Below are 13,362 nucleotides of genomic sequence, written 5' to 3' on the forward strand. Positions count from 1 at the left end.
TTTACAGACTTCTCATCTTTCAGTGATTCCGTTGTATTTGGCGGAGGTGAGGAGTATACAGTTGTTGACAGAGGCACTGTTTAGATACAGTCTGGTGGCAGGAATCTCATCTTCCTGAATGTATACTATGTTCCTGGTATGGAACTTAATTTGCTCTTTGTCAGTCAGATTATGAGGAATTCTCCTTAGCTAGATGTGGTGTTCAGTGCTCACAAGTGTTCCATCATTGATCGAGAGACTTGTCTTACTGTTGCTGTTGGTCTAGAGGATCATGGCCTATACAGGCTTCTTGACACTGGTGATTCTCCTGAAGTGGCTCTGGCAGCTCATGTTTCTCCTCTCAGCACTTTGTGGCATCAGAGATATGGACATCTCAACATTCAATATCTCTCTCAGCTATCTCGGGAGGGACTTGTTTCAGGGTTACTTGATATTCATACTTAGCATCTTGGAGTATGTGGCGCCTGTCAAGCTGGCAAACAGCATCGGACTTCATTCACACATGGAAAGTCTTGGCGTGCATCTAAGGTACTTCAATTACTTCATGCTGATATTTGTGGTCCCATGAATACATCTTCTGTTACTGGTTGCAAATACTTTTTGCTTATTGTAGTTGATTTTAGTAGAAAGATGTGGGTGTACTTTCTTAAACACAAATCAGATGTATTTAGTATCTTTCAGAAGTTTAAGTCCTTCGTTGAAAAAGAGTCTGGATGTAGCATCATTACTCTTAGGACAGATAACGGGGGGGAATTTTGTTCTTCTGCATTCTCCAACTTCTGTGATACCCATGGCATCAAACGCCAGTTGACTACACCCTACACTCCTCAGCTAAACAGTGTTGTTGAGCGTCACAATCGTACGGTTGTTGAGATGGCTCGTTCAATGTTACAACACAGGAGTGTTTCGAATAAGTATTGGGCTGAAGCAGTGTTTACTGCTGTCTACCTCCTTAACCGTTCACCTACTCAGGTTGTTAAGGGGAAGACTCCAGAAGAGGTTTGGTCTGGTCAAAAGCCTAAGAACAACCACTTGAAGGTTTTTGGCTCTGTTGCCTATGTTTGGATTCCAGATGCTAAGCGCTCCAAGTTGGATTCCAAAAGTCAGAAACTCATGATGACAGGATATAGTGATCACCATAAGGCCTACAGACTGATAGATATAGACACTGAACGTCTTATCTTCAGTCGTGATGTTGTATTTGATGAAGACAGAGGATTCTTTCAGTCCCCTTCTTCTGAGCAGTGTTCTGAGGATCAGCCTCACAGTGTTCTGAGGATCAGCCTCACAGTGTTTTTCTTCCATTAGGCTCGCCTGATGGGCGGGATGATGCAGAATCCATTTTCGATGATGCACTACCTGAGTTCCCTCCGGAGAATAATCTTCCTCCTGTTGCTCCTGTTCCTGATCCTGAGCCTCTTCCAGCTCCTCCAACTGTTAGCACTTCTACTCTCCGGCCTAAATGGTGGGCCAAGACCATTGGTGATCTCAGGGATATTGAGCTCATTGAGGGTAGAACCTCCTGTAATAAGAGCAAATAGCAGCATACAGTCAATTTTGCTCTCATGGCTAACATACACAGTGTTTTTGAGCCTCAGACATATTTAGAGGCTAAAGGTATACCTGAGTGGGAACAGGCTATGGAAGATGAGTTCCAGAGTCTTCAGAAGAATCACACTTGGGCCCTTTCTGATCTTCCTTCAGGGAAGAAGCCCATTAGCTGCAAATGGGTTTACAAAGTAAAATACAAAGCTGATGGAACCCTAGACAAGTATAAGGCTCGTCTTGTTGCTCGTGGGTTCTCATAGAAAGAAGGCATTGACTACGAGGAGACTTTTGCTCCTACAGCCAAAATGAGTACCATACGGCTCGTTCTTGCCTTGGCAGCCCAGTTCAGTTGGAAAGTCCATCAGATGGACGTCAAGAGTGCCTTTTTGAATGGTGACTTACAGGAAGAAGTCTACATAACGCAACCCCCAGGATTCAAGGTTGCTGGTCAAGAACAGAAGGTCTGTAGACTAGTCAAAGCACTCTATGGTCTGAAACAAGCTCCTCGGGCTTGGTACACGAAAATTGATAAGTACCTGACAGATCATGGTTTTCAGCAGAGTCCATCTGATGCAAACCTGTATATCAAGCATACTAGTAATGATGTTCTGTTTGTGGTTGTCTATGTGGATGACTTAATCATTACTGACAGTTCAGCACATTTGATCACTGGGATCAAACAAGATTTGTGCCGCACCTTTGATATGACAGATTTGGGACTTCTACATTACTGCTTAGGAGTTTAAGTTTGGCAGACTGAGAACAGTATCTTTCTCTCTTAGTCCAAGTATGCCAGAAGTCTTGTGGACAGGTTCAGAATGCAGGATTGCAAACCTGCCTCTACTCCTATGGAACTCGGGCTCAAACTTTCAGCTCAGTCATCTTCACCAGTTGTAGATGAATCTTTGTTCAGGCAACTAGTGGGCAGCCTCATCTATCTTATTGCCACTAGACCTGACATCAGTTTTGCAGTGAGCTACATTTCACGCTTCATGACAGCTCCCAAGGCTGATCATTGGATAGCAGCGAAGCGTGTGCTGCGTTATGTGAGTGGCACTCCTAATTATGGACTTTTGTACACTCGGAGTTCTGATCCTACACTCAATGGTTACACAGATTCTGACTGGGCAGGTTTGGTTGATAACCGTAAATCTACAGCAGGGTATGTGTTTAGTTTGGGATCTGGTGCTGTCACATGGACTAGTAAGAAGCAGCAGGCAGTGGCTCTCTCCTCGACAGAAGCAGAGTATCAGGGAGCAGTTAAGGCATCTTGTGAGGCGGTTTGGCTTCGATGAATGCTTGCGGATATGCATGTCTCCCAGGCAGGTCCAACTCCCTTGTTCTGTGATAATCAGGGAGTGCTCAAACTCGCCAAGAATCCAGTCTTCCATGAAAGAACCAAGCATGTGGAAACTCATTGTCACTATATTCGACAGCTGGTTGAAGACGGATCTATCCAGTTGCTGTATGTTCCTACCTCGGAGCAGCCAGCAGACATCTTCACCAAGCCCCTTGGTCCTGATAAATTTGTAAAATTCAGGGGGTCTATAGGTGTAGTTAATAGATTGAGCATTAAGGGAGGGTATTAGAATATTAAAATAATGTTAATTTTAGTATTAATGCTCAATAGTGTATATTCTATTTTAGTAAGATCTTTTACGATCTTCTCAGCAGGTTCTTATTAGAAACTTGCTATTCTTGTAAATACTCTTGTATTATTTATGAGCGTCTTGCTCATTCTGTTATTAATCAATTAGCTCTCTAGGATTGTATTGACCAAATGAGACCCAGGGATTTCCTTATGTACGCTCTGTGTTTATGCACTAACAAACCCTCAGCCAGGCTTTGTGAAAATCAATCTAGGATGTTAGTCGAAGAAAGCATCAATTGGTAGCGTGATATCATTATATTCTTTCATCGACCATCAAATTTATGGATGATTGGTGTTTGATACATAATGTGTTGATAAATTCTTTAAACAAGCATGGTGATAGGATACTCAAATGTTTATTAAGAATACTAACACATTTCGATGACTATATAATTCATATATTTTATTTCAGATGGCTTTTGCTGCAGTGGCCCATATTTTTGTCTTTCCTGTAGAACCAAACCGTCACTCAGACGAGAACAACCATGGAAGTTTAACACTTGAGTCCACCTCAATGACTGTCGAAACTCGAAAAGACACTGATAAAAGTTTTGATAAAGAAGGGCATGATGTTGTGCAAGTGTCACAGACTGAAGTTGAGGGCCATGGAACAAGTTTGAAAGAAAGTGTCCAAGATATTGTTTTGCGAGGTGCTGAACATGTAAGCTCTGTTAAAAAGTTGTTTGTTGAATGCCCAAAAGTTCTTTTTCAAAAAGTCGTATAAATGTTAACTCTCCTTCAAAATGAGACACCAAACTTTAAATTTTTTATTTCATTTCATTTTGCAGGTGGTGCATGATGTGCTAATAACTGTATCACAAGCTGTGGAACCCATGGAAAAGGGTGTTACCAAGATTAATGAGACCTTGCATCATCTTTCCCATGGTGGAAAGCTCGAAGACAATGAACCAAAGCTAGAGATTGATGAGCAACTATCAGAATCTACAGATAATAAAAGCGATGAAGTCACTATTAAAAGACACATGGTTGAGACATCCCTTGGTGTCAATGATCCAGTACAACTGGATACAAAAATGTGAGTCCACAAATGTGCCAGATTTGAGCTTCATCGATATGAGAAATAGATATTTTTTAATCAATTCTTTGCTTCTGGTAATTTGACACGGCTTCCCACTGCACACCCATTATTAATAGCCAAAGTTTGTAACATAAAGCTTATAACACAACTGCAAATGAAATGTCACAAGGGATTGAGCACACGTATATACAATATGTTTTATCGGTAACCATTATACCATTACAAATGGGATTGGTCAACATTTTTCTTCACCTCTAATGATGTAAATGCCAGCTACTTTTTTTAATAATTTCTCACTTGTATTAAGGTCAATGATAGTTTTAGATTGATTAATCACGTAATATTCTTTTACATATTTGTTCTCTTGTAACTAAATAGTACGTTTACGTTTGAGAAACAAATATTGCAGGTTAAAAAGAGTGTTGCCCGATCCGGTGGACTGAACCTATCTGGTAACATATCACTCCATGTGTTTGTTACAGAGCTTAGATCCATGTCTAAGCATGCGTGCTCGGTTCTCCAATATCCAGGTTTTAAGAAATGAACCAAAAATCAGCATTTGACTACTTCCTACTTCCTTTGAGTACTCTGAAATATGTCTTACCATAATATGTCTCTTTATAAGCAGTGTAAGATATTTGAATCAATTGAGTGGAAATTTCAAATCACTCTATATATTTTACAGCAGCTTACTTGGCAAGTCTCCTACTTATAATTGAAGTTTCACGGTCACATCACTTGTTCAGCATGTTTTTTTTTGCCAGAAAGGTACATTAAGTCATATTTTGTCGTATTTTATTGGTGCGTTGATGTGGCACTACGTGATTTGTTGTTCCTTAGATACAAGAAATACATTTCTTTCAATCATGGGTAATCATCATCTACACTAACTTTAAAGTTGCAACTATTAGTGCAATATTATTAAAATATTGGGCATCAAACCAACAATTACTAAGAACATGCTCTATTATTGAGCCCTTTCTCTAGTTATCTTACAGTCTTAATTTCAACTGAATCAGCATAGAGAAATATCTCTAAATTTGTTGTATTATTCATATGAAATATGCTTAAAGCAACTATTAATTCAACAATAAAACTAAAGTAGATCATAACATCAATTATTAATTTCATATTTTACTAGCAAATGAAGTTGAACACTTTTTTTTTAATTATTCTTTAAATCATCATCTTCCTTTTAAACTAAGAGGGGTAAAAATTTATTCAATCACAAAAGGAGAAACAAAACAAGAAGGGCCACATGCCCAATAGAGAAATAATTACGCAACTTTGTCAAGTGATCCAATAAATGAGACATTTTCAAAGGTAATTGTGCCCTATCTACTATATTCCAACCCTATGATTAGAAGCCCATTTGGCCAAACAATCTGCAACTCCATTCCACTTTCTAGGAACGTAACAAAAAATAATAGATTCAAGCAATTGCACAACCAAAGAATCTACCTAATCACCACAACCAAGTGCTAGCTAACCTCATTTAAACATCGCTCATTGAGCAAAGTCACCACCACCTATGAATTGGATTCACAAATAATTCGTTTCCAACCAAGAACACTACTACACTCCATCTCATGCAAAACTACAAGAGCCTCCGTAAGATTATTGGTATGAACACCCTTATAAATTGAAATAATAAACTGAATATTTCCAGAGCTATCACAACCAAGCCCACCAGTACTAGCATGATTAGGATTCCCTCGAGATGAACCATCGATGTTAAGTTTCAAAACTCCCTAAGGAAGAGAGGACCAACGACTCTCCCTTGCAAAGGATGATGACATCTATTACTCGTGATCTACCAAGCACACTGCCCCCCAGAAGAAGGAACACCTCCCTGAAGAGAAAACTTGAACTGATTACAAACATCAACATCCCTAGGATCCACACACCCATCAAAATCACACTTTGCCAAGACAGTCTCACAAAGAGAATGGATAATTCTCCACCACAAATGTTGAACAACCATCTTAGCGTCATGAAAAATCCTACAATTCCTTTCCAGCCAAATGATGAAAGAGGGTCCAATAGCCCAAACAATCTGGAGAAAAGAAGTCTAAATAGGAGGCTTGTTTCCTAGTCCCCACAAAAAGTGCGAAATTGCTCTAGAGAAGGAGCTCTAAAAGAAGAGGTGAAAAACACAATCCTCACTATTACAATATAGAACACAAATAGAGGGACCCTAGAAACCTCATTTGCACAAATTATCCCAAGTAAGACAACGATTTTGGACTACCAGGCACATGAAAAAGTTGCATTTTGGCTAAGAAAATTTACTCCACACATGTTTCCACCAAAGAAATTCCATCCCTCCAAAAAATTGTCAAATTAGTTCCAAGTAACTAGTAGCAACAGAGTACTTACTAGAAGAGTCTGCCCCAAACCAAAACATCATGTCTTGCCAGGGAGTTATTCTCATGAAGCAAGAATCTGAGCCAACTCCTTACAAGCCCCCTCAGATCCACCTAGTGGCCAATCATGGGGTCCTTCCATACATAACTATCAACCATCCCTAAATTTTGAACACTCTTGTAATGTTCTACCTTAACCCAACCCACAATAGAAAAAATATATGGAGGTGTGAATACATAGAAATGACAAGAGGATTGACATCGGAAGAATCCAACCAAAAGAGAGCTTTAGAACCCTTATTATGTATCCAAAATAAATCTTTCTTAATTAATTGAGCCCCAATTTTCAGAGTTCCAAATCCCCTCCCCTCTAAACAATAGCGAGGAACATCTAGAAAGTTCACTCCTTTAAGATACTTATGCGTGAGAATATGAGCCCAAAATTAATTTTGATAGGTACACGGGTGCCAATATAATTTGGCAGTAAGAGCTTGCCCATTCAAGATAGTAGAATGTAGACCAAGGCCCCCCCTTCTTAGGCTTGCACATAGATTCCCACTTAACAAGGCTCCACTTACAAGTATGCAAATTACCACTCCAAAGAAATTGGTGTGAGAGAACATCAAATTCCTTAAGAAAAAACATAGGGGCCGTCAAAATAAAATATTTGTAGATAGGAAGAGCCTGAATTATGGATCGAAGAAGAGTCACCCCAGCAGCAATGGACAACCATCTATGAGTCCAGTGAATAACCTTTTTACACAGGTTATCCAACAGTTACCGCTAGTATAGTCTAGGTAGCCTACCAATAAAAAGAGGATGCCTAGATAGACCAAAGGTAGAGAGCCAATTTGAAACCTCAAAGTATTGGCATTCCTTCTCTGAATAGCCTCGGGAGTATTGAAAAAATAGATAGAAGATCTATGCTCATTGACTTTTTGTTCCAAAGAAGCCAAATAAATATCTAAAGTCCGTTTGAAAGATTCAACTTCCCGAAGTCGAGTGACCCCCATAAGAGAAATATCATCCCCAAATTGAAGATGAGAAAGCGTGGGCAACCCATGACCCAACTCCAACCTTGAATCAAGTCATGAGAAACCCAAGACTTAATAAATTTGCCCAGGCCTTCAAGCTCCCCCAAGACAAATAGGGAGAAAGAGGATCCCCCTGGCGAAGACCCCTGGAAGCTCCAAATAACTCAAACGGCTCTCCATTGATAATAACAGAGGAGGAAGAAGAAGTAACACAAACTCATCGTCCAACTGACCCACTCCTGACTGAAAACAAATGCAATGAAAAGTTTTTCCAAGAAGCACCACTTAACTTTATCATAAGCTTTAGCCATATCATCATCATAACATTGTAGAAGAATTGGACAATTTAATATCCAAAAGATAAAAGAACAAAACTCTACTTAAAATACAAGATTCTTTCATTAAATAGAAAATCTTTTGTTTCAATTAATTGCATTTGTCCAGATTAATACTAGAGGAAAAGACCTAATAGTTATCCATATACCAATAACGACCTACATCTTGCATATCTAATCCTTCAATTACTATCTTTACAAATAACCAATTTATAATAATTTAAAGTCCATCAAAATATTTCACATGTAGCAATTGTTGTCTACTTGTGCACCCAAAAGTTTGAATTTAATTAGAGTTGTGCAATATTTTTGGTGACCATAGAGTATGGTTACTAGGGCAATTGTGCATAGGTATTGGTCAAAACATTTATTAGAGGAACATATATTAGAGCAATAGTGCAATTTTTATTTTTTGGTGGTTGTAGAACATGGTTATTGGGACATCAATGAGTATGTATTAGCCATTACTTTTAAATGACCACTTTTTTACCTTTGTGCACAAAATGAACCATCCCTTGTTTGTCATAACTATTTAGAAGCAAAACAATAATTTTAAGCTTTTAAGTCACATATAAAGAAACTTAAAAATTTTGTCAAAATCTAATGTAATATTTAGGAGCTTAGGATGTGTGAAGTTAGGGTGGGTGACTATTGGGTCCTATCTTGGGGGCACTATGTTGTCATCGAGAATTCCTATAATTAGAGCAAAAGGTCCTATTCAAAGAATCAACTCCAACCAAATTGATCATGCTTTTTTGTTTGGGACACTTGCCTCTTTTCATATGTATGTATGTAGTTATATACACATGTACACATACACACATACATGTACATGCACACATGTATATGTATATGCATGTATATTACATACATACATACATACACATATGTGTGTGTGTACACACAACCCAACCGGACACAACCTATCCTTATGGTGATTGAATTAGAGTTAAGAGTTTGTCTATATCTTATATTTATGTGTAATGTTCCCTATTGGGATATTCCTATATTTTGCCCTAAAAACACCAAATGAGGTATCAATTGTATTAAGGAAGTGCAACTTGCCACGTTAAGTATTGATCTAGAACCAAACTAGGTTACTTATCATTATGAAAGATGAGGAAACACATAATCAACAATATTATAAAGAGAATCCTAATCATCATTGTAAATTACGTAATTTGCATGTTGGTTTCAATGATACTTTTTCTAACAACCTATCCCATTGTGGAGTTCCTTGGGAAATCATATAAGGTGCCTCAGGTTTATTTCTTTCCATCAAGCCCAAGAGCACAAAATGAAACCCTCCATTCAGCCTCTTGGCCTCACCTAGGGTTGGCCTATTCGAATGAAACTTATGTGCTACTTGCATCCCTTATTATGTATTCCATTTTACCCTCCATAATGAGACAGTTCATTGGTTAAGGTATTAAAGAGTTTTATATACATATGAAAAGCTCTTTAATAGCAACATATAAATATATATTAGCAACAATATGTTAACTGCTTTATCATTCCTATGTATTAAGTGGAAGACAAGATAACAAATTTGTTGACTATCCTTTGATCAATGTTGAAACCAAACATCTAGTTGGATTTGATTCCTTGACTGTAAAAAATTGATTCCTTGATTATACATGTATAATCTTATTTCATCAGATTTGTCTTATATTGTGGAACCTAACTTCCTTTTTTATTTCCAAACTATATACTCAGATCATTCCTTCTTTTGTAGATTATAACTATCATATGTATTTTTTCAGATCTCCTTATTCCTCCCATTTTTAATTGAATTTGGTCTCCCTTTATATCTTCATTGATGGAGGGGAAAGGTTTCATATTTTCCTAAAGTTTGTGACTTTTTAAAGAGATACACTATTTCCCATCTAAGCATTGCACTAATGACTAGTCGACCCTTTTTTAATAATTATAAACCCTTAACTGATCGGCTCCTCCTTTCAATAGAATATTAATAATTGAGCTTTTTTATTCTTTGTATCTAGGTTAGTGTTAGATTCTACGAGAAGCGAGAATAGAGTTAGGATCTGATGACGGTTGTAGATCACATGTAGCTCTAAGTAACCAATGATGGGAGATCAAAATAACTAAATTCAGATAGATCTGTTATGATATAAAAATAGAGAGGAAGAAGAGAATTTTGAGAAGATTCTCACCGAGCTATCACTGAACTAGTGAAGGTGAGAGTATGGTGCTTATTATATAAAAAAATAATACCATATACATCCAAGAGGTGCATTAACTCCCATTCCCCATAAAAAGTGGGAGGTTTTACCTTCTTGGTAAATGCTAAAACATGTGGCATAACCTCCTTACATGAAAAAAAAAGAAGAGGTTATAAGATGTGGCAAATAAAGTCGAAAGAGGGTGAGAAACCCAACTACCTCATAACCCACTTAGGAAATGACAAAATAGTGCGTATGTGAGGTCAACAAGACAAAAAAGGGTGTGTAACTCAACTACCATGTAAGGGTAGGGGTTACACATGTAGCTAAAGTATTTCACTGTGTCTACATATTAACCACTCCTATTAACCTATGCAAGCTTAATAATATGTGTAGAAAAAAAAACCCTAACATAAGAAAAATAAAAAACCTACGCTAACACCCCCCTTAAGCGTAGCTTAGGTGGATGAAAGTTGGGTTCTGGCTAATGAGGCCATGTAAGGTACCCATGCACATAGAGATCCCCACCAAAACAAGAAGCCCCCCATAAGAGGAATAGCCCCCTCTCCCACCAACCCCCAAAATAGAGAGAGAAAATGAAGAATGAAGAACTAAAAAGTCTTTCCTAAATTAGACATTGGCCCCAATAAATATCACAAATGAAGGAGCTTGCTTTCGGTGAAGGGTTTGGTGAATATGCATGTAGTATGCTCTAATGTAGAACAATACTTAAGATCAATGATGTCATCCTGAATCATCTCTCGAATGTAATTCATATGTATCTCAATGTGTTTCGTCCTCTGGTGATGAATTAGGTTTCTTGAGATCCGCATAGCACTATGATTATCACAAAAGATGAAAGTAGAATTTCTGAATGGAATACCAAATAGTGAGAATATTTTGAGGCCAAATAGCCTTAGTGGTGGCAATGAATGCCCCTCAATACTCAACCTCTGTTGATGAAAGAGAAATTGCAAACTAGTTCTTGCTCGACCAACAAACTGGACTGGAACCAAGTGAGAAGCAATAACCTGAAGTAGACTTGTGATTCCTAGAATCACCTGCCCAATCTGAACTTGTATATTCGACCAAGTCAATATCCATGCTTTTTGCGTACTGAATTCCATAATTGTGAGTACCCTGAATGTAGTGGAAGATTTGCTTAGCTTCTTTCTAACGCAACTCTTGTGGCTCCTACATGAAACGAGAAACCATGCCCACGACATATGAAAGATCAGGCCTTATATGTGTCAAGTAGATGACACTCCCAACAAGCTATCAGTATAAAGTGCCATCAACCAAGGGTGAAGAGCACTTAGCCTCAAGTTTGGCCCTTGACAAAAATGGAGTTAGTGTAGGCTTATAGTCAGGCATGCAAAATTTGGAGAGCATATCAAGTGTATACTTGGGTTGTCCAAGGAAGATACTTGAAAATGACCAAGTAATCTCAATCCCCCAAGAAGTAATGCAAAAGACCCAAGTCTGACATAAAAAATTTATCATGTAGAGCAGTTTTCACTACCTTGATGGTGGATGGGTGACTCCCTATGATCAACAAGTAATCCACATAGAAACCATAAATCTAAGAGTTTCATCCTAGTGCAGAATGTATACGTTTGGATCAAAATGATACCGATTGAAACTAAATGTCAAAAGGAACGAGTCCATATTGGCATACCAAGATTGAGGAGCCTGTTTAAGTCCATAGAGAGACTTTCAAAGTTGAAACTGTATACGGTGAAAATGGATAACAACAATGTTGAAAGACTAAATGAATTCAACCACAAAACCCTAGCCTAACGACAACAAAGATCCACCATAACATATGAAGATTACCTAAGACAATGTAAATCAAATGAAATCACAAAGATTATACCATCACATGTTCAATAGGTTTTGGATCTCCATTCTTCCTATCTCCATTGATCTTGCTTGATATATTTGCTCTCAGATTTTATATGTGCACAAGAGCTCAACAAAGAACAGAAATGTGGTTGCAAGTAGGCTTGATCGCATATGAAAGTTCGAAAGCGTAGAGTAGTCGAATAATCAGTCAGCCGGGGTTTGATAATGAAGGAAGCATCTCCTTATATAGAAGACACCCTAAGAAATGTAGTGATAAGATTAAGAGGTGTAAAAGATAAATGGTCGGCTATGATTAGAGGGTAGGTAGAGGAAATAAGAATTAAGAGATGAATGACATGTGTCATGGGTAGAAAAGGTTAATGAATTAATTAAATAAATAAAGATTTTTTTAATTAATAGAAGAAGTGAGATCAATTAAATAAATAAGATATTTATTTAATTTAAGAAAAGGATAATTTAAATAAATAAATGTATTTATTTAAATGAGAAATAAGGCTAGAAGAAGATAAATGAATTAATTAAATAAATAAAGATTTATTTAATTAATAGAAGAATTAGGCTAAAGTAATTAAATAAATAAAGATATTTATTTAATTAGACATGACAATTTTAGGTGTCTACATTTTGCCCCTTTCTGAGACAATGAAGCTCGTCACGTTGTTTCAAAGAAGATAATATGAACTGATACAAAGTTGCCTCAAGATGGGAATGATATGCCCCTTCGAGAGATTGGATGAAAATGTCTGGAAAGATCGCAGACAATCTCTCGATAAGAAAGAAAGGCTAGAATGGATTGACCGGATGGAGTGACAGAGTCACAGGATAATGAAGACTGACTCGGGAAACTAGGGCTAGGGCTAGGGCTAGGCTAGTTTATAAAATAGACCACGAGGGGAATACATACTCATTGTCATCCACACATCCAAGAGATCAGAGTGCAGAGAGAGCAGAGAACAGCAGCAGTCAGCAGTGATGGCATTGGTGCATAGATTCGATCGGGTTTGCCGATTTCAGAGGCGAGCAGATGGAGGAGAGCCGATAAGTACCGTAAAACCTCCTTGTACTTTTGTCGCAATAAATGTTGTCGTTAATGCATGCTAGGTAGCGCAATAAATGCATTCTAGAATATGTCAAACAAGGTCAAAAAACGCCGAGGCGCATCTGTGCTGGTGCCAGGCACGTCTAGGTTAGCTAGGCGCGTCTGTGTTTGTGCCAGGCGCATCTGTGTAGGAAAAGGCGTCTATGTCCAATGCGAGTGCGTCTGTGTTGTGCAGGCGCGTCTGTGCTATGTGGGCACGTCTGTGCAGAGCAGGCGCATCTGTGCAAAGCATAGGCATGTC

General features: G+C 38.1%; 1 protein-coding gene across 3 annotated transcripts in view; it reads left to right on the plus strand.

Moving 5' to 3' along the window:
* The window catches only part of LOC131064451 (protein LAZ1 homolog 2), a 125,571-nt gene extending 120,754 nt beyond the window's left edge, over window positions 1-4,817 (plus strand). For all 3 annotated transcript variants that reach the window (XM_057998590.2, XM_057998589.2, XM_057998591.2), the window contains 3 exons: window positions 3,612-3,860; window positions 3,988-4,235; window positions 4,648-4,817. In XM_057998590.2, coding sequence (XP_057854573.2) covers window positions 3,612-3,860; window positions 3,988-4,235; window positions 4,648-4,681 — 531 coding nt within the window. In that variant the 3' untranslated portion in view covers window positions 4,682-4,817. The remainder of the gene's footprint in view (window positions 1-3,611; window positions 3,861-3,987; window positions 4,236-4,647) is intronic.
* The last annotated feature ends 8,545 nt before the right edge of the window (window positions 4,818-13,362 follow it).

Source organism: Cryptomeria japonica, chromosome 2 (assembly GCF_030272615.1).
Source record: "Cryptomeria japonica chromosome 2, Sugi_1.0, whole genome shotgun sequence".
Lineage (NCBI taxonomy): Eukaryota > Viridiplantae > Streptophyta > Pinopsida > Cupressales > Cupressaceae > Cryptomeria > Cryptomeria japonica.